The sequence below is a fragment of the Nelumbo lutea genome, chromosome 1, assembly GCF_056320005.1.
Source record: "Nelumbo lutea isolate HS-2025 chromosome 1, American lotus-T2T, whole genome shotgun sequence".
Classification (NCBI taxonomy): domain Eukaryota; kingdom Viridiplantae; phylum Streptophyta; class Magnoliopsida; order Proteales; family Nelumbonaceae; genus Nelumbo; species Nelumbo lutea.
Window position 1 is genome coordinate 118,808,746 of NC_142684.1, and position 22,547 is coordinate 118,831,292.

The following is a 22,547-nucleotide window of genomic DNA, read 5'->3' on the forward strand; positions in this document are numbered from 1 at the left end:
TTACACTACCCTGCAACACACTGAGATCAAACCGAATGGTTAAAACCCATTCGGGAATCGGGATCCATGTTTTTTGTTGGTTCAATTAAGGGTGCAAGTTGGACGGCACGGGCTGGGTCGAATTTATGGTAAATTCAAGTCCAACTTTTAGATTTGGGCGGCCGGACTGAGCCTGAGTTCAAGCCAGACCTTTCTAACCTGAGCCTAGCCCATATTATAATTTGATGCATTTATATCTATTCTAAAAGTATATATTTATACAAATATATATATATATATATATATTTATATATATGCATAAATGTATATAGTTAAATTAGGATTGGATAGGGACAAAATCGTATCAGGGTTAGATTATTTAATAATTGGTTGGAGCTCAGCCCAAAAAACAAATAAGTCGACGAACGATTAAGTTGGGCCCGTCCAAGTTGAACCCGTAGGTTTGCCCGATCAAACCATTAAAACAACCACCCAACCACTTTTTTGGGGTTAGTTTATATAGTATATACATAGTAGATAATATAAAATAGATTGTTCATTTGGATGAGAAAGAAATGCGAGCAATTTGAGCTTATTCTACTAAATAACTTGGCCACATTGTCACAAGTGTTCTCTTCGCCGTGCCATCAAGTGCCATCCAATAGGCCTGTAGCTGCCATCTGAGGGTCCAAGTGTGTGTCTTGGGTGGGGTAATGCATGTATTTTGTATGGGGGGTTCCCAATGGCATTGTTGTAAATACCTAGTATAATTTTTCACCATTTTGATGTATCTTTATGTTATTCCCCCAAAAGCTTAACGTACTCTTTGAGGGGAGGTAGGTAGTCGAGTGAATCAAGAGCATATAAAGGTTAAGCACGAGATCCCCTCAACACTGAATTGTGTACTTATATTTTTCATTCATTAATGCAATACAATTTGCCTTTTGTCTAATTTGGGTGCCATCTTTGTTGCATTTTCTTGTGTTGTTGCTTGTTGCTTAGGCTTATTTGTCGCATTTGAGTGCCGCACAGGACCCCAACGACTAACCCCGTGATAGTTAGTATCAAATCAGGAGCTCCTACACACACATTGGACCTTGTCTTCGCCCCTACTTCAGTACAATGAAGAGCAACCGTGACATTTTCGATGACACACTACATGGGTTGCACCCAAACCCACGATACCAATGAGGTTCCACTTGACGATCCCACCAAGACATAAGCCCCAAAGGGCCGCAAAACTAGAGCTAGCAAGCATGACAAGTCAGTCGTCCAACTAGCCAGCATGGACATGCATATCCTACATTGCGAGGCGATAGTAGGTGAAACCCAAGATCGGGTCGATGAACTCCACCTCAACCTAGAGACTGTGGAGAATGCGATGGTGGAACTAGAGGGGCAATTCAATGGCACCTTCAGAGATATGCACACCACTCTACAAAGCTCGGGAGCAGGGCCTTCCCAAAGTAGCTTGCAAGGCTTACTAGACAGATTTCAAGCACAATTGGACGAGAGGAGAGACGAGATGACTCTCCTCAAAAGGGCAGTGGCCAATTCTTTTAGCACTCCCTCCACCCTAGCTCCCATGCACATCAAAATTCGTGAGCCAACACCTTACTCGGGTGCTCGGGATGCTAAGGATCTTAACAATATCTTGTGGCAATTGGAGCAATATTTCTCTACCACTAGCATCATGGACAACCAAACTCGGGTACGCACAACCGCTATGTATTTGACCGATATTGCAATGTTATGGTGGCGTAGGTGTTGCCAAGACATTGAATGGGGCACCCGCACTATTAACACCTGGGTTGGATTCAAACATGAGATCAAGCGCCAATTCTACCCGAGAATGTGGAGTACCTGGTACATAGAAGAATGAAGAATTTGAGACATCAAGAATAAACAAATACCTTTTGTTTAATTTCATGGACGGTTTCAAGCCATGGGCTGAGCTTGAACTTCAACGTTGCGCAGTGAAGGACCTCACCATTGCCATGGTCGTAGCTAAGCAACTTGTTGATCTAAGGACACCTAATGAAGAAGAGCAAAATCCATCTAGCCAACGTACCATGAGTTTGAGTGGGGGAGATCAACAATCAACCTCTACACTGAAAAAACCAGTGCAATCTAACAAGCCCAACAATTACCACCAAGGGAATAAACCGCAAGGAGCCCAAAGCTATCAGGGCCACCAATACACTAGGAGACCCACCACACCTCTAGTGTCTTGCTTCGTATGTAATGAAATGCATTGAACAAGTGACTATCCAACACAGAAGAAAATCAATACTCTCATTGCCAAACTCATTGACAGTGAGGAGAGTGATGAGGAGAAACCTACACAAGCACCAAGAGTAGGTGCTCTCCAAATCATAAATGTCATGGTAAAGAAAGAGACCGCGTCCAAACGGCTCACCAAGGCCCACAAGGGGCTGAAATATATAGATATCACCCTCAGCGTGAGGCCAACCCAAGCATTGGTGGACACTGGGGCCACCCACAACTTCATCTTGTTTGTAGAGGCAAAGAGACTCGACTTGGCCACGACCAAACAAATAGGGTGGATCAAGGCCGTTAACTCGAAGGTCAAGGCAGTAGAAGGCATGGGCCATGGAGTAGACTTACAAGTGGGACCATGGAAAGGCAAAATCAACTTATTTGTGGTTCCCTTGGATGATTTTCAAGTTGTCCTTGGAGTAGAGTTCCTGACACAGGCTGAAGTAGCTCTTATGCCACACCTTAACACCTTATTCATCTTGGACGAGCGTTTTCCATGCATGGTCCCAGTGATATCAGCTCTCAAGGTACATGGGAAGCAGCTTTTAGCCTTGTAATGGTACCAAGAAACAAGCAACATCAAAGCCAATGCCATGCCAACAAGGAAGACCCCCACTACAACATCACACCTTAGCAATGGTACTGGTTGGGAAGTCGTCACCAAGAAGAAATCTCCTCGGAAGTCATTCCAGCATCAGCGTCAGCATCAACATCAACATCAGCATCAGTGCCAACATCAACACCACGAGCCGATAGGACAGAAGACTCCTAGAAGACCCAAGGCCGTCTCTAGCCTCAACCACTTCTACCATCACCATCGTTGGGGAGAGTGAATACCACCCAAACCATTTAGGTGTCCTTCCTACCACCACATTGATCCAGCCAACCCTCATAGGAACCTTGGGAGGAACAACCCTTGGGGGACAAATCATCATGGGAACCAACACCCAAAAAATCCAAACCATCCTTTTGGCCTAGACCTAGCCAAAAACAGTCCTACCACTAAAGCATGGTAGGATCCATCTAATGGGCGCCATAAAGATTGCAGAATGAGTGGGCGAATTTCAAAAAAATTTCCTACCTTCTCCCAACTGACAATTGTATTCCCTAAATTTAGAATACAATATTCAATGATCCTACTTGAACCATAATCGAACCAGATCTGAACCAAAAGGAAAAAAGGAGGATTATACCTGATCCAGAGAAACAGTATCTCCCAAAGTTTGTGTTTACGCCCAAAGAGGACCCCAAGATCTGCTCCTGCTGAAGATGACACAGCTGTAGGTGGAACGGAACCAGCAGAGTGCGTCCTATACATTGGATCCTTCTCAAGAATCCTCTGAAAACTCTGAGCACCAAATCTTTTTCGGTCTTTTTTGCAAGACTGATGTCAATAACTGATTTCTTGACTTCTTTCTTCTTCAAAGATCGAATCTTGTCAGAAAGAGTGGTGGCAGCTGGAGGAGAACTCCTGGGACGAAGATGGTTGAATTGCTTCTCTTCTCTCTAGAGTGTGAATGAGATCTAATCTCAATTCACAGGATGCTTTCTTGCTTACAACCCTTGGTTCGAAATCTGATATTTCTCTCTTAGGGTTTCTCCTCTTTTCTTCTTGATTAAGAAACCTCCCAATTAGGAGTTATCACAATCCAAATCAGTATTTGGATAGGGGATGATCTTAATCCTTTATGCAGATTAAGTTAACTTACTCCTAATCTTATCAGGAGGTTACCAGATACAAATCTGATTTGAATTTGGTCTCCCATAGTGGATAAGGTTAAAGGCTCAATCATTTTACTAACATTAATCTCAGATCTGCCCCATTGATGGGTGATCATATCTGCCCAGCTCGAAATGGGCTTTTGGCCCATTAAGTGTTCAGTGCTTAACTAGTTTCCAATCTACTGCCCAGTTGGGCTTCTTTGTAGGGCATGGAACCCAAGCATTGATCTACACACCAACCACATGGGTTGGGCCCAACTGAATTCACTAAAAAGCTCAGTGAACCCCTGAGCCCATCACATGGACCCTATGGACCCAACACTTACATTAAGTGGTCCTTGGGCCAAGCCATCTTATAAAAACCCAGGGACTGTGGACAGGTGCAAGATTAGCCCATCAGGTACTATCCTAAATGGTTTTACACTTAACCTCTCAGCCCTTAATGATCAAGCACTGCCCGACAAGAGAGGACCTCTCCCTCGGCTGCAAGGAACAGTGCCGCACTCTCTACTCACATGGATCCCGAGAATTAAAACCATTTGCAAACATTTTGAAACCGTACAAATATATATGTATATATTTATTTTGCAAAACAAAATTCCAACAATTGAAATCAACTGCCGGCAGTTTGGTTTCCATCAGAGAGAGTGCATTCCCGATCATTGCTTTTGTCCGACAAAGGGGCTGATCCTGTCACTATGATCACTCACTCAAATGAATTCTCAGACTATCCCAACATACCCAGGTTTTGATCCATCCTAAGGATCTCATCGATTGGCATATCAAAGACAGTCTGATCTGACACCTAGTGAAGTATCATAATCGAGTCTAGGGGTCAGGTGTAACTTTTCAGTTTCGCCCATTTGTCTCCAAGGTCTAGGGCAACACTGGAAATCTGGTCCGATTCAAGGATTCAAGTAATCTCATACTGCATGTGCCTTGGGTCTTACCCTGGTGGCCGAGACAGGCCATCCCAACACTTGGCAGCACACCAGTATCAGCCTTGGTAGGATAAATCTCCCCAGACTTATCAAACGGCTGTGAACATTTAAAACTAACACGTGTCTCAATAGGTGTCCAATTTTAGGGTCTTATACAGAATTATACCAAACAACATGAATCAAACATGCACTTTATTTATTTACACAAAATATCAAAAGTACATCAAATCGGATTGAAGCTAAGGGCATACAAAATTGTCTAACACACATTGATCTAGCCAACCCTCATAAGAACCTTGGGAGGAACAACCCTTGGGGGACAAATCATCATGGGAACCAACACCTAAAAAATCCAAACCATCATTTTGACCTAGACCTAGCCAAAAACAATCCTACCACTAAAGTAGAACATCCAAAATCCTACATTGAAGCAGCTAGGAAGGATTTAATGTAGGAACTAGCCATAGGTTTTCCAACCATCAAGAACACCCTAAATCCTTTCACCCAACCTTATACCCAGGCCTTGGAAGAGACAAAGTTCGTGGAGCAGCGGAAGAACTCTCCTTCATTGACAGTAGATCTGAGCCACAAGTAAAAACTAGCCTTCGATGACGAAGACTGAATCAAGTGGGGAGATTGTCACAAGTGTTATCTTCGCCACACCATCAAGTGCCATCCAGTAGGCCTATAACCACCATCCGAGGGTCCAAGTGCATGTCTTAGATGGGGTAATGCTTTTATTTTGTATGGGGGTTGCCAATGGCATTGTTATAAATACCTAATATGATTTTTCAGCTTTTGATGTTTTTTTATATCACTCCCTCAAAATTTCAATGCACTCTTTGAGCAAAAATAGGTAGTGAGAGTGAATCATGAGATCCCTCGATACTAAAATGTCATCTATTAATATAATACAACTTGCCTTTTGTTTATTGTTTAATTCGTATGCTTTTCTTGTACTGTTACTTGTTAGTTAGGCTTAGTCGTGGCATTCGAGTGCCACACGGGCCCCCATGACTAGCCCGTGACACATGGTCCACTTCGATAGTGGAAGATTTGAAACGTTCATGAAGTACTCGTATCCTCGGGGTCTGGGACTGGGACCTGCCAGGTAAAGTCCGGACTCTGGACACCAAAAACGAATCAAATTTTGTTAACCCGCACTCTCCATTTTAATTTCTCGAACTCTCTCGAACTTCTCTTTCTCTCTCCCACCCACCCACCACTACTGCAACCAACCGCCGTTCGTTCGTTCGTCCGCTGCAACGACCGGAATCTTTCCACCACTTTTGTTCTTCACCGGAGACCACTCTCGACCGTCGCTCGTTCTTCCCACCGAAGACCACACTCAACCCTCTCCTCTGCAACGCCGCCACAACCGCCGACTGCTCTCAGCCGTCGGCATTCTCACACTACTGGAAGAAACAGGTTAGAACCGTAGCATTTAGAAACTGAATGAATAAAACTTTTTTTTTGGGTTACAGAGGGAGATTTTAGTTTGAAATAAATGGTTTTGCTTGATTCGGTTCGTCTGTAACCCAAGTTGTATGTTTCTCTTTTTGCATTATAGAACTAGTTCTGCCTTGTAACTAAGAATAGAAAATGCAAATTTCCTTTTCTCCCATTTCTTATTCTTATTTCAATTCTTTAGGGTCTTACTGCTCTTAATTGTAGTATTAAAAACGTTCCAGCATTCTCTTGTTGGATTTTCTACCTAGAAGTTTGAATTGGACTAAAAAGGTTAATGCTATTTTTTAATAATAGACAAAGTATGCTTTCATTAATATAATTAAAAAATCCCCTGTACAAATCTGATATGAGAACAATCTGAGATCAAATCCAGATGCCCTAAATATGTAACTGAAATAAAATTGCAGTTACACGTATCTGATCCCAATCTGACCCTTTTTACAGCATTAGATCTATGTTTCTTGGTTCAATACAGATGCATCCTAATGCCTCTTACCTAAGTAGATATTGGACATATGGTATATAGTATATACTCCATTCAACCTGAATTTATATGGTCAGTAATTTACATCTAGGCAGTCTCTTGTACAAATTATCAGCTTGATGACTAGTATCTCAGCGATCAATTGACATATAGACTTACATGTAGAATGTTTTCTTGAACTCTATCTGTCTAGAAAGGGTTCAATTCTTCATTTTGGGCACCTCGTATTGTTTATGAGTCATTATTATTAAATCTGTGGCTGTGGACTTGTACCCGCACTACCTTTATGTACAAGGCTGGTGATACCATTTCAAGTGTTAGTGAAGTCATGTTGAGTAAACCAACCTTCATTAAGTCCTGAATCATGCATAGGACTCATCCAACTGGACCATAAACATGCTTCATTGCTCTGAGGAGTTGGATCACATTAAATTTGTGTCACTAATGATAAGACACAGTGTCAGACAGAATAGATACATGCTCATAAAACAGAAATCAACATATATGAGTCACTGTCATTGTCCAACTTTATGTTTGTTTGGTTTTAATTTATCTAATTTATTCTAGGGAGCTGGTATCTATTGACCCTTGAGTGATTTTTGTCTGAGCATCTGGTCAAAGGAGAGGGGAAGTATGGCAACAGAATCATCGGAGGGGGAGGAGGAAGGGAAGGCAATAGGCGGGAACCAGCATCTGGTGGTGGACGATGACCTCAGAGAGATGGCTAAGAAGGCTGCCTGGAGCGTTAGTTCTTGCAAGACCGGCAATGGCGTCCAATTCCTCCGTGATGACAACCTTGATACCTACTGGCAGTTTGTACCTTAATTTATACCTCTCCCATCTCTTTACTTTCTTTTCCGCTTTCAGTCTTTTGCTCTGCAAAAATACCCACAAGCCCCTCTATTGATAATCTACTTAAACTTTCTTTCCCTTCTGTTTACTACATTTCTGATAGGCACCTTTCTCTTTTTCTATCCCTCAACAATTATCAACTTTCAATTGCCTTAGTTGAAAACTTTGTTGTTTCAGATCAGATGGTGCACAGCCTCATTTAGTAAATATCCAATTCCAGAAGAAAGTGAAATTGCAAGTATGCATGTTTCTCTCTCTTCCTCACCCACATGCACATTTTCAGTCTCAAACCTAGATGCTTTTTGTCATGGTTTCATGATGACTACTGATACAAGTTTGTTGCTGTTCAGCTGGTTGTCCTTTATGTGGATTTCAAGCTTGACGAGAGTTACACGCCCAGCAAGATCTCCATTCGGGCTGGTGATGGCTTTCACAACTTGAAGGTAGCTTCCTTTTCGTCTACGACTGTTCCCTAATTAACACTGGTGTAATACATAATTAAGTAATATTTCATGGCCAGACTCCTATCCTCTTGAATCATAAGAGGATTAATTGTTTTTAACTTTTTCATTTTATACATGTAACCGAGTATTCTGCTGCATCCCCTTCTTTTTGACTTACCCAAATAACCCAAACTATGACTATGGTTGACTTTTTTTATTCTGTGCAACCTAATTCTTTCAGGAGATAAAAACTGTGGAGCTTGTGAAGCCAATTGGTTGGGTATACGTATCATTATCTGGAACAGATCCTCGGTAAGCCTAAGTCTTATACTTGTAAATGCAAGTTGACCATATTTTATCTGCTTTGGTTCTTGAGGTTCATGTGCTACTTGTTTTATTTGCTCCACAAACTTTGCCACCTTTGTATGTTGTCAGTTTTATCATTATCTTCTGTGTATTCACTTGATGTCTTGCACTTTCCAGTGCCAAACCATTATATGTTGCCGAAAATCATTTTGTTCACAAAGAAGTGCATGATATTAGCCTCCTTTTGTTACTTCTGACCATACTGCATAGACATGTGATATTAAAAAGACACGTTTGCAGAAGCCTATAAAAGCTAAATAAGATAGAATTTGAGCTGTTAATTTGACATACTCTGAGAATGTTAACATTAGAATGATCTCCCACACCTCCATCCTCCTCCCCCAACCAAAAAAGTAAAGGAAATCCTTGATATACACATTTTAACATAAAGATAATGGAGAGAGAAGTTGAGAAACAAACTAAACATAAATGTGGTTAAGCCACTCAAGTTAAATAAAAAAAGGGAAGCCCAGTGCACAAGGTTCCTGCCAATTCGGGGTCTGGGGAGGGACAGATGTACACAGCCTTACCCCTACACATACAAGGAGGCTGTTTCCAAGATATCAACCCTGGTCACCCAGGTCGCAATGGAACAACCCAACCATTGTGCAAGGTCCACCCTCAGCCACTCAAGTCAAATACAAGAGGATTTTTTTTAGGAATACTAGTTAGTAATATATGTAGTTTACATGTAGTGAGCATCAAATTTTGTATAATTGACCCACCTCCAAGATTGCATCAACATCAAACTAAAAAGTTACTAGCTTTGAAATACCATTTCCATAATATTTATGTGATCACTGAGGTCATATAATCAAAACTTAATGATCTTTTTGAGTGATATTTTTTAAGAAAACGTAAAGTATAATTGTATCAATCAACCGGTCCTTTGTACAATGAGAAGCTCTACAAAAACTAAACAAAAGGACCTCAAAAAAAGGTCACCCTCAAAAAAGTACAATCAGATGTGCCTCTTTAAAACCTGTGTATATAGACAACCAGCTCCTAACAAACTCTATAGCTATGTTGATGAATCAGCTTCAGTGGAGGCTTTGTGATAAAAAATCCTACTGTTCCTTTCAGTCCACACTGCCCACAGAATTGCCAAAGGAATAGAGGACCAACAAATTTTCCCTTTCTTTGTCATCCCTGGTATGTGCCAAGCCTCCAAGCATGCTTTAACTGAGGCAGGTATGCTCCAGCTTACCTTTAGGATCTTTAGAAAATTGTTCCAAATCACTGTTACAATTTTGCAGTGTAAAAACAGATGGTTAACTGTTTCCATCTCCACACTACAAAGGCTGCATCTCAAGTATTGGAAATAAAACCTCTCTTCAGCAGCATCTCTTTAGTGAGGCATTTCTCTAAAGCTGCTACCCAAACAAAAAATTTGACTTTTGAGGGTGCCACTGTCCCCCAAATGGCCCTGCTAGGAAAAGGGGCTTCATTTTCTCCTACTAAACCTAATTCTATCAATGTTGAATTATGCGGCAGCATTGTGGTTGGGCCTAACCCAGACCTAATTCTATCAGTGTTGAAAATGTTGGGTTAGACTCATATGAAGCTAACTTTACAAATGTATTTTTTTTAATCAATGCTAACTTTACAAATGTTAAACAGCATTATAGCATACAAGCTGAAAAATGAATGGATGTAACAGAGATATCAGAGAATTCAATTTTGTTTTCATAACACTAAAACCTGTGACAGTCTAGTCATGTTTCCAATAAAGGGCTGGAATAGGTCTGATAAGTCAGCACAGTATCCCACAAATGATAGATAGGTATATACCTGTTATTCTTACCTCAAATGTTTCCCTTGCCTAATTTTCTGATTTCAGCATTATTCTCTTTTCTTCCCTCCTTGTTTGTGTTACATCTTATCATTTTGCACAAGGTTGTCAATGTCCAACTGCCTTTCTAACCACTTAAAGGGGTTCAAAAGGAAGTTGTGATGCATTCTACATTTGATATCTATTAGCAGAAAACACAGAATATGGTTATTAAGGTTAAGAATCTCAAGATGATGGTTGGGTTTGAGGTTCTGCACATAGCCCTGGCTTTGAGATAATTTCTTGTGAGCACCTATGGCATTCCTTGGGTTTAATATGCAGCAAAATTGAATTTTTATTTTATCAAACTTTCAACCTTGATCTTGTGGTATTATGGTTTTATACGTTCAATATGATGATCCATGTCATTCAAACTTTAGTGGATCATTGTGGAAATTTCTTCCATTGAGAGAATTGAAAAAAGAAATGACTATATGATGGAAGAAGGATGGACAAAGAAAAAAATGACTATATGACTGAAGAAGGAGAACAAAATGACCAGGGTGAAGGTTGAACTGTTTGTTTCTAGGTAAGGCTTTACAGCTCCTATGAAGGAAGACTTTACTAAAAAATCAGCAGCTATAAATAATGAGTACATGGAGAATTGAAGTAGAATATAGCTCCCAAAAGGAAAGAAGCAGTTAGCTCAATTTTGGCCTTTTCATGTTTGTCTTCTGTTTGCAGGCTAATGCTTTTACCCGTTTGTTGTTTCTTCAGTTCTTGTCTCTTTTATTTCCTTTCCCTCCAACAAGTTATTGTTATTCATCAAAGGAGTAAACACTGTTAGGTGATCTTTATTAGGAGTGTTAGACTGCTACTGGATGTCAACAGTTTATTGTCTTATTTGCTTTTAGGTGTCTTGCCTCAGCTAGATTGTAGGGTAATATGAAGATTTGCTTTTTGTTATGTATTGTTGGCTCACATAGGGGTAATTTGGAAAATTTGTTCTATGTATGGCTAGCTCACATCTAGGGGTGCAAGTTGGGCTGGTTTAGGTTGGGTTGAGTTAACCCAAATCAAATTGATGAACCCCTGTAACCCTAATCCAACTGTATGACATTGGGTTGGGTTTATGTTGGCCCAATTTCTTTGCTTGTTTTTGCTTTAAAAATGTTCTCACTCCTTAGGCTTTGGATTAGCCTATTAGGACTACTAGCCTTAACAGTACATATATGGAGAGAACTGAGGAGACTAGGGCTTGTTTGTTTAAGATGAGATTGAAAAAACTTGGGTAGACTACACAAAGGGGTTGATGACCCCATCACAGATCGGTCTAGAACTTGATGAGGTTACCATCCCCTAAGCTGAAACGATTGAAGTTTGAAAATAAGGCAAGGATTGGATGATACTTTTTCAATGGTGACTAGCCAAGTAATGATGGATTACAGAAGCCCAGGTTGAAACTTTTACCAAAGATGCTGCAAATTACAGAAGCCCACAGAGCACTAGGCTCTTTCTTCAATCTCCAGTGCCACTTCCCAAGCAGGGCTAGATTTCTTTCTTCTAAGCACCCCACACTCAAACCGCCTTTTTTTGACTTACAAATTGTCTTCCAATTAACCAAGTGGTCCTTCTTCATGCCATCCTCACCCCCATACCGCAGAAAGTCTCTATGAAGCTTTTTTGGCTCTTGTATGGATACATTTCGGAATTATATCTCTTACTCATCTCTCATATAACTTCTGCCAAGAGAGAAAGATACAGAGAATGAAGAGGAGAGGGGAAAGGGAGAGTGGTCATATGTACCCAACAAGGTACTACACAAACACTTAAAAATTCCATTATTCAACTTTAAATCAATAAAGGTGATCAATTTATACACATTTGTCAGTCAACTCTATTCTTCCTGTATAGAAAATGGAAGAAGTTCTTCTTAGAGAGGAGGTTTCCTGGCGACAAAAGTCAAGACACAAATGGATCAAAGACTGAAAGAAGGGGACGACAATACAAAAATTTTCCATGTGTTGGCTAGTGGGAGGAGAAGAAAAAACTATGTGGCCAAATTAGAAGTGGATGGGGAGGAAGTCACAAATCAAGATGAGCTGGCCAAAGTGTTGGTGGATCACTTTAAATCAATTGTAGGGAAGCCATTGAATAATAGATTAAGGTTGGAAGGTCTAAATTGGCCAAGGTTGTCTGAAGAGCATGCAATCTGGTTAGAGAGAAGCTTTGAAGAAGAGGAAACCAGGCATGCGGTGTTTTCAATGGATAGATCCAAAGCCCCTGGGCTAGATGGCTTCACCATGGCTTTTTATCAAGATTGCTGGAATGTGGTAAGAGAAGACCTTTGTGCAGTGTTTAAGGAATTTGAGGATAATAACAAAGTAAGCCCTGGAGTTAATGCTACTTTCATAGCCCTAATCCCTAAGAAGAAGGAAGCAAAAAATCTTAAAGATTTTAGGCCAATCAGTTTGGTGATTAGCATTTACAAAATCCTGGCTTAAGTATTATCTTTGAAGATTAAAGCAGTGCTACCCTCCATCATTAGTCAAGTCCAGGGAGCATTCATGCAAGGGAGACAAGTAACAGATCAGATCCTAATAGCTAATGAGTGTGTGGAGGATATGAGAAAGTCCGAAAAGCAAGGTTTTGTGTGTAAGCTGGATTTAGAAAAGGCCTATGATTATGTGGATTGGAGTTTCTTGTTAGAGGTCCTAGGGTGTTGTGGATTTGGAGTTAGGTGGTGTAATTGGATAAAGGGCTGCATACGTTCTTGCCATTTCTCAGTCTTGGTTAATGGGGTAGTCAAGGATTTCTTCCCAGCTTTTAGAGGGTTAAGGCAAGGTGACCCCCTTTCTCCCTTCCTCTTTACCCTAGTTGTAGATGTTTTCATTAGTTTGACCTCTAAGGCAAACATGGAAGGAGTAGTGAGAGGTTGGAGGATGGGAAGGAACGGGATTAGGGTGACCCACTTACAATTGTCTGATGACCTAATAATTTTTTGTGAAGGGGGTGATAAGGGAACAATAAGTAATCTCAAATCTTTGATAAAACACTTTAAGAGAGTATCAAATCTTAAAATAAACATCGAAAAGAGCTGCATGGTGGGTGTGAATTTGGATGAGGGGACTACTGAGTCTGTGGCCGAGTGTCTAGGTTGTCCATTTCCTCTTGGCCCTTACAGTATTTAGGTATACCTCTAGGAGCCAACCCTAAGGAGAGCACCTTTTGGGCCCCGGTTCTGGAAAAGTTTGAGAAAAGGTTAGCTTTGTGGAAAATGAACTATATTTCCTCAGGGGGTAGAGTAACATTATTGAAAGCTTTCTTAGCAAATCTGTCGATTTACTACTTCTCTGTGTTTAGAATTCCTGTTAGGGAGGCTAAGAAGTTGGAGAGATTAATGAGAAATTTTCTTTGGGAGTCGGGGGAGGAAAAAAATGACCACTTAATAAATTGGGGAATAGTGTGTAGGAGGAAAGAGGAGGGTGGGTTGGGTCTGGGGAACTTAGTTTTGAAGAATAAAGCACTCCTAGGAAAATGGTTGTGGAGATGGCCCTTAGAACAGGAGAGACTATGGCATGAGGTGATAGATAGTATACATGTTAGCTCGGTAAATGGATGGGATGCTGGTATATCGCGTCGAGCCACGTTGGCAACTCCTTGGAAAGCAATTCAGAGTATTCTCCCTATTTTCGTCAACTGTATCAGGTATGATGTCAGTTCTGGTACTTCTGTTTTGTTTTGGGAAGACATCTGGGTGGGCAATTCGGTCCTTAAGGACAGTTTCCCTTCTCTCTATTCCCTTTCTTGCTACAAGGATAAAACAATCTTTCACTTTCTACCAACATCTATTTCTCCATCCTCTCTGAATTGGGACTTTGGGTTTCATAGGGGCTTGAGGAATCATGAACTCTCTTGTGTTTCAGACCTTTTGTCACGACTTGAAAGTGTTTTTCTGGATCCTCTCAAATTTGATGTGAGACTTTGGTCCCTTAATCCAAAAGGTTATTTCACATGTGCCTCCTTCTTTAAGTCCCTTTGCTATCCCTCGGGACAAGTGGGTTTCCTAGGTAAGGAGATTTGGTCTAAACCTGTACCTCTTAAAATTATTATTTTCTGCTGGGAGGTGTTCTATAGGAAAATCAACACTGGGGACTTATTGCAGAAGAGAATGCCTTCTCTGTGTCTGTCTCCTAATTGGTGTGTACTTTGCTGGGGCCAATGGTGAGGATTGCTCTCACTTACTTTTAACCTGTTCTTTTTTATGCTATTTGGGGTTGGGTCTTTGCCTTGTTTGGATGCAGATGGAATTTGACCACAGCCGTAGATCAGCTCTTTGACCCTTCCTTCTTTGTGTGGCCCACAAACATTGGTAAAACAATGTGGAGGTGCATTAAAGCAGCTGCTTTGTGGACAATTTGGTAAGAAAGAAATGCGAGGATTTTCCAAGAGGAGAGAAATTTTCAGAATGTAAAGGATTGCATTTTGACCCGAGCAATCCATTGGCTGAAATTATTGGATTCCTTTAAAATATATTCCTTTGATGACATTTGGAGGAACTGGATAGCTGTGGCTAGTAGCAGTAACAGGAAGAACAGGGTACCAGTTGTGTGGGTGCCTCCTGCTGAGCGCTGGACAAAGCTGAATTTTGATGGTAGCAGCTAGGAAATCCAGGTCCATCAGGGATAGGAGGGGTGCTGAGAGAAAAAGATAGTAATATATTAGCTTTATTCTCAGGCCCTGTTGGTATAGGAGACTCAATTAGAGCTGAGCTTCTAGCGGCGGTACAAGGTATCCAGATTGCAGATCAGTTAGGAGTTCAAAATTTGCCTATTGAAGGAGACTCCAAAGTTGTGGTGGGTTGGTTAAAAAATCCAGCTTCAGTTATTTGGTGCTACAGGGATATTATGAGGAAAGCTAATTGGTTTTCAAGGAACATGACTGTTAATTATCAGCGGGTGGGTAGAACAGCTAATACCATAGCGGATGGATTAGCTAAGCAAGGGGTTTTGAGAGAACATTTATTCTGGGCAGCTCTGTAAACTCTCATCTACTAGTCTGATGTAGTACATTGTTGTTGTGTAGGAGAGATACCAGCTTGTGCCCCTCCTTGGGCAGGCTGTTTTGTAACTTCATTCTGATTATTATGAATAAGTTACCAATCATTTATCAAAAAAAAAAAAAAAAAGAAAATGGAAACTTCTAGTAGGGAAAAATTACTTCAGGTCCAAGACAGCTCTTGTGGACGGCACACGACTTTTTAAGAAATTAAGATGTTAAAAAATTGTCCAAGATTTGAATCAGGTAGAGAATTATGATTCTTCCACTATAGAGCAATAACCTAGAGATTTTGAAAATATCTTTTGAAAGATCGGCTTTTAATGGACCAAAGGCATTGCTTGATGTAACTTGAGAAAGCCTTAAAATTCTGTGAACCCCAAGGAGCAGTCTTCACTTTTCTAGGTTCTCTCTCCAAATTGAGAATTGCCCCTTTTCTTCTTTTTTCATTTACAAGCCTGAATTATGGTTTATATAGGAACTCTAAAATCTAATTTAAGATCAACCCTTTGACTGAAAACCAATAGATCTACACATGTATCATGATATATTAAAAAACATAGTACACACACACACAGATATATATATATATATATATATATATATATATATATATATATATATATGCATTTCTATTTATGTATTTTTTCCTGTAAATTGTCTCCAAATTTTCTTAAAAAACTAAAACAAATGTTGCTTTTCATTTTATACTTCATGCTTTCAATTCAATTAAAACCTTAAGAAAACAATATGGAAACTTTCTAGAAAACCTGAATATTGCAAAAGTTCAGACTTTCAACAATAGCATTGCAACATCACAGGTAAGAAATAAATAACCAGAAGATTTCTTCTAATAAATAATTAAAAAAATGTTAGTGAATAATATATTTATGAGCACAAAACTTTTGTTTTCTAAATAACAAAACTATGAAACTGAATGATATTTTTCTCTACCTAAATAAACATTATTGTCAAGAAGTCTCCACCTTATCTCTTTTTAAGAAAAGGGAAAAGGCACTTGTTCTTTTAAAAAGAAAAATATTAAATCCCAAAGCATTTGAAAATTCAAAGAAATTAAAACCCAATTACAATGGCACACAGGTTATAAAGAAGAGGAGACGTATGAATAGCTAAAATGGATCATGAAAAAGGTTTGAGAACAAATGTTTTTTATTTGCAATTACATTAAAAAATGTTAAATAGTAGAGGTGAAAGCATACTTGGGAGGTTTTCCCATTTACAATTTATTTATAAATAATTATTTGGGCTGTGCTGTATGGTGGTGAGTGTGCTCTGCTGGTTCTTTCTCTCTTATCTGCTTGCTTTACTTTCCTTCTCTTTCTTAGTGTGTTCACTTGGGTTTGGTGAGAAAGGGGGTGTATGAATTGATGCTGAAAAAGCAAGAGATAGATGGCCCTCTGATAATAGTGATGAATTAGTTTTTCTATTCTACTTTATTATATAAAAAATTCATTACTATTATGCTCCTTATCACTATAGCTCTAATTTTTTTAATTACTGCTAAATAAAGTGTTTTTCTTCAAAACTTGGATGGTTAATAGTCTTCTCCTAAAAATAGTAAATTGCCAATTACATGTTAACAATTTAACAATATGTTGAACTTGAAAACTGAGATTATAGACTAAAAGGGTTTGAAATTTTATATTCAGATTACCATCTTTTATTCATTGTTATTAATCAATTGACCAAAAGATTGCAGATATGTGAAATTTCGAGAAATACCCATGTTTCTCAACCAGAAACCCAATGATAGCTCGAGACCAAACCGAGTTTCCTACAGAACTTGATCGATGAATAATAGAGAAGAATTTATTTAGAAAGGGATAGAGACGTTTGGAAAACCTTGGCGGGAGATGCTTTGGAAGTCCAAACGTCTCTTGCACGTCATTAGACTTCATTGTTATTATGTGAATTTAAAAAACAAAAAAGAAAAATCAAAATTTAAAAAAACTAGGAAGGGGTGGGGGAGGGGGAGCAAGGAGAGACATGCTGACATGGCCACCCAATATAGATATAGATATATATATATATATATATATATATATATATATATATATATAGCGAGAGAGAGAGAGAGAGAGAGAGAGAGTAAAATACACATAACTTAAACCAGTGTGGAGAGATTGACGGGGTGGATTACTATGTACAAGTTTTATTTATTTCTTGTTACTATTCGTATGGATTTCTTCTGTGCAAAATTTACCATCAGCTTTTGAATTTACTAAAAGTGTGCTCAAGTAATTTCTCCTGTCATTGACAGCATAAGTGGCTACTAGTGCTAGACTGCTAGTTCAAGTTACTTTTGTTTCTATTTATTGAACATTATAAACTGTTTTGTATGTATAGATAAAAAAGACTTAACAGTGTCTGGATTTTGTGTTCACCATTTGTCGCAGAGAAGCATTTCTCAACACCTTCATGCTACAAATTGCCGTTCTGTCCAATCACCTTAATGGGAGGGATACCCATGTGCGCCAGATCAAAGTTTATGGGCCTCGTCCGTAAGTAGTCAGGACTCAGGATCCTTTCAATCATTTTTCTGAGATTATTCACAATGCACTGGTCTCCTAATTTACTTTTGCCTTTTATGCTGTGTTATAGCAACCCAATTCCTCACCAACCGTTCCAGTTTACTTCAAGGGAGTTCATAACATACTCCTGTGTGAGATGATAAATGCTGTCATGCTTACTGAGATCAGCTTAAAGTGGAACGTATTGCCAAATGCCAAGAGTACAGAAAACAGCATCCCAGTCAGACTGCCCAGGATTCACGAGAAGATTCTGGCAGTCTTTTTGAGGTTCTTATGTTTTTAGAACTTTTGTCCTGCTTGGTTTTTGAAAGGACTTTTCTTTCCTAGCTGGAAATATGGCATCCATGTCTCCTGAATATAATAGTGATCAGTTACCCTTTGCTTTGCCAATATTCATTGAAGAAAGGATACAGAAAAGCATTATTGATCTGTTTTTGCATGATCTGATGCTTTCTATGTAATATGCAAACCTCCAATGATATATAGGGTTGTAAGTGTCTAATTAAGGCTAGGGTTTACAGATTTTATGCAGACACCTGTGGTTACTTTAGTTGTCCAATCTGACGACGGATGGATGGAAAGCAATCACAATGGTTAGTAAGGAGCGTTCATTCCTAAGAAGCTGTACTATTACAACTAGTTCACTTATACGTTACATCCAACACTGCCCCTACCGACGTTTGGATTCCATACAACGAAAGAAGCAAATGTTGGTTTGGTAAAAAGAAAAAAAAAAGTTGCCACAAATCAGTATCAGATCCAAGCCTATATGCTTTAACCTCTTAGTTTTCGCAGACCACCCATCCAAACTATCACATATCAGCAGAATCATCCAACCAGACATAGCAGAACAGCGCAGTAGGCAGCTATTACGCTTCAGGTTATGGTAAGAAAATCAAGCACCGTCTCCTCAAGATCTTATTACACCGACAGTTCGGCCAACATTGCCAGCTCCTGTGCCACCACTAAGGGATGACTAATGAGTCTCAAACCCCATCACCATGTTACTCGGTCCTTCCATCACAGATTAGTTCTCAACCTTCACCATCTCACATGGATATGCTCCCAGCCCTTGTTACCATTTCCCCATATCGCACTGCTTCTAAACTGTTGACCAAAACATCTTCATAATCCCTTCTACTCATTGGTCCTCTCAGATGCAACAAGCAACTCAAGCAGCTTTTCAGCCCTCATCATCTCCAACAAGACGAGACTCTAATGCAAACTGCAAATCATGCAGCTTCTCAATGCCCATCTCCAACAAGGCAATTCCTTCCATCACAACCTACAACTCGAGCAGGACCTTAATCTCCATCTCCATATTAGACCTCTTGGGCAAAAACCTCTCATAAACTAGTCTTTCGCCCCCAAAACCAAAACCAATTGCAAGACACCTCTCAATTGGAGGCTAAGGCTGCATTTGGAAACGATTCACATATGTAGTGTGTAAAATGATCTATATAAATTGCAAAGTTGGATTAGTTTTGCACTGACAACTAATTTACCTTCTTACCAAACGGACTTTTAATGGTAATAGATGTAAATACGGATTCCAATAAAGTATATGTCCTTTTTTATTAGAAGCCTACTTGAATGCAAATTTACTTTTATTTTTTTATTGATGTACTTTTATATCTCATATGTAATTATGCATTGGAAAATGTGTTTTTTGTCATTTGTCAATACATAAATGCAATGTTGCCAAACACAGGCAAAAGTGAACTAGAGTTTAAATTTACCTTGAACTGGGATTTACACTCCATTTGCTTCATTCCCAAACACGGCCCAAGGTAAAAGAGCCTTCACAAGAAATGCCTTCCTTGACAAAGATATCGAAACCTTCAAATTACTACTACACTTGGCCTCCAAAATCAGGAAAAAAAATAAAAAAAACAGGAAGGGGAGAAGTATAAATCAAAACCAGAGAGAAGGAAAGAAGAGAAGCTGAAAGCCCTGGTTAATCAGCAACCATTGGACGCAAGGCATCAGGATCAATGAAAGAGGTCAAGTGGCAATCAGGTATAGTATCTCAAACAGAACACATACAGCTTGAGAAACAAACATTTCTGGATGAAGGCGGCAAAAGTGATAGGCTTTAAAAGGAAAGGAAAGCAAAACAAAATTTCCCCCAAATTGTACATCTCACCATGAACACCCTCCTGTGGGTAAAGAAATCAAGGAAGATGTTTCTAGGTTTGACAACAAGCTGGCAGTGGGGCATCGAAGCAGCCCATAGAGGTGAACCAAGTTACTGTCATAACCCTGGTTGCTGAAAATAGAGGAGCAGCGATGCATTTAGGTAATGAGTCAGCTAAAAAAGAAGAGTCAATCCATATTCACAGGAGTTACAAGTAAGAGTGTCTTTGGATCAGTTCTGTCCAGTCCAAAATCAATTTGGACGGATTGGATGAACCAACAAGACATTGGATTGGACCAATCTGATCCAAAATACTTATTATATTGGATTGGATCTGGTCCATCTGTAATAAATTTATATTGGATTAGGTTGGATTAAACCAATTTCTAGTCCATTGATATAAGATAAGAATATAGGTGACAATAGACCATGTTTGAGTTGAAAACAATTTAAAATAAAATGAATTTAAACAGATTGGACAATTCAGACATTAAATTGGACCGATCAAAAATTATTCAAAATATTTATTGGATTAAATTGGACCTGATTCATTAATAATTAATTCACATTGGATTGGGTTGGATTGGACCAAATCAGTCCAATTGACACCCCTAGTTACAATCTTAATCAGGATGACCATGTAGAAGAAACCACCAACGGAGAGTTCAGTGCTGATACGAGAATATTAGATGATCCAAATACAGAAGAAACATCACTTACAATGTTCATTAATAGCAATGCACAGAACATCAACAATTCACTTCTTTTTGATAGTTACTTGAATGAATTGCATGTTCATCAACACCCATCAAAAGCTACTGTCATAAAAAAAGGGAGAATGATGGTTCAGTCCAGGGTCAGAATTTGTAGGTTCAAAGTACATTTTGGGTAGGTGCCAGTTTGGAATGGTATTAATTCATGACGAATATGAATACATAGAGTGTGGATTTTTGAGCTTTTGAATATTTATAGTTTTGCAGTAAAAATCAGTGTGAGAACTGCTAAATTATTATCGGGTCCCATATCCACTATTCCAGGTCTATGCATTAACTAGCCCAAATTAACCATTAATCACATAATTGAGAATTCTCTGTAAAACAAAATCTAAGTTTGAATTGGCAGGGTAATGGGCCAAATAGGACCCGCATTTTTTCCTGACTACCAGGCCCATAACTGGCCGGATGTTGCTTAACCATCTGATTTCCTTGTCCCTTTGAATTTTGTCAAGATCTTGTCCAACATGGGAAAATTGAAATTGAGGTTCAGTTTGAATCTTGAACTAGAAACTAAAAACCAGCCAAAAGAATCTCCCATCGAGAAGAAATCCATTAATCTCAACGTAAAATCATTCTACAAATGGATCAATCCTATATGCTTAGTTAATTTCATCTAATATCAACCTGTGATTAATTTGTGCTTTTGATGTAAAAGTAAAATGGGCCGAGAACAGAATTGGGATTTCCTGCCAACAAAACGAGTTCCAACACCTTACCAACATGACTCACCTTGAAACTGGGACCCATCATAAAGGAGTCCGCGTTCTGTGCACCCATGGGTGCACTAGATGCGTGAATCCGCCAATTTTTTTTTACTACATCATTCATCCAAATGTTAACGGTTAAATGCACGTTAACGTGGGTTCAACAGTTCAATTGGGCACGAATCGGCCACAACATGACCTATGGGTGCATCAAAAGTCCCCCAAACCTCATATTGCGAGATTTCTCTCCTAGAAGTTTTCCTCCTTCCACTGAACCCTCCCTCCATCGGCAGCAAAAAGGATAGCTCCGGTGACAAGGAAATTTTCATAATTATTCTTCCTTTTTTTGATGGAAAATTTTCATCATTATTTAATATCATGAAACCCACAATGAAAATCTCTCCCTCTATCTAAATTTTCATCATGATTCCTTCTATTGAGGAGTAGGCCAACCCTAGGTCGGCCAACCCTAGTTCTTCCACTCCTGTTAAAGATAACTCCAGTTTTCCTGTTAAAGAGAGCTCCAGCCCACTTACCAAAGAAAACTCTGGATCTCCTACCAAAGAAGGCTCTAGTCTTCCTGCCAAAGAAAGGTCAGCTACTATACAGAGACCTCTTAACAAAGAAAGATCAATTAGAGCAAAAAGGAAACACTCCTCTTAGCAAGTTTCCTACTGAAGACCTTTCCTTATTTCTCTGTTTCTATTCTTGTAATTGTTTCTAGTTTATTCTTTATTATTGTGTATAAATAATCAGCCATGTACATCCATTCAACATAGTGGAATTCGACCCATTCTTTGAAATTCAATCTTCTCTTAAACTTTAACTTGGTATCAGAGCCTATGGCCTACAATACATCAGTTGCTTCTGAAGCAATGAGCTTGAGCTCAACCTTCTCTCAAACTGCTTCTCTACCAATGAGCCTCAATTCGATTCCCAACACCTCTCACTATCTTACCATCAAACTTAATGGAGATAATTTTCTTCTTTGGAAAGCTCAATTGCTTCCAGT

The 22,547-nt window shown here is 39.3% G+C and overlaps 1 protein-coding gene across 2 annotated transcripts; it reads left to right on the forward strand.

Moving 5' to 3' along the window:
• Positions 1-5,872: 5,872 nt before the first annotated feature.
• APC10 (anaphase promoting complex 10) lies at positions 5,873-18,424 on the forward strand. 2 transcript variants are annotated; one of them, XM_088981327.1, is made up of 7 exons: positions 5,873-6,350; positions 7,444-7,688; positions 7,906-7,966; positions 8,079-8,171; positions 8,413-8,483; positions 17,784-17,888; positions 17,989-18,424. In XM_088981327.1, exons 2-7 carry the CDS (start codon positions 7,510-7,512, stop codon positions 18,056-18,058), a joined length of 579 nt encoding a protein of 192 aa, XP_088837453.1. In that variant the 5' UTR covers positions 5,873-6,350; positions 7,444-7,509; the 3' UTR covers positions 18,059-18,424. The 2 variants fall into 2 exon arrangements, with proteins under 2 accessions (XP_088837453.1, XP_088837460.1); XM_088981334.1 differs by having other exon boundaries at positions 6,022-6,350; positions 7,498-7,688.
• The last annotated feature ends 4,123 nt before the right edge of the window (positions 18,425-22,547 follow it).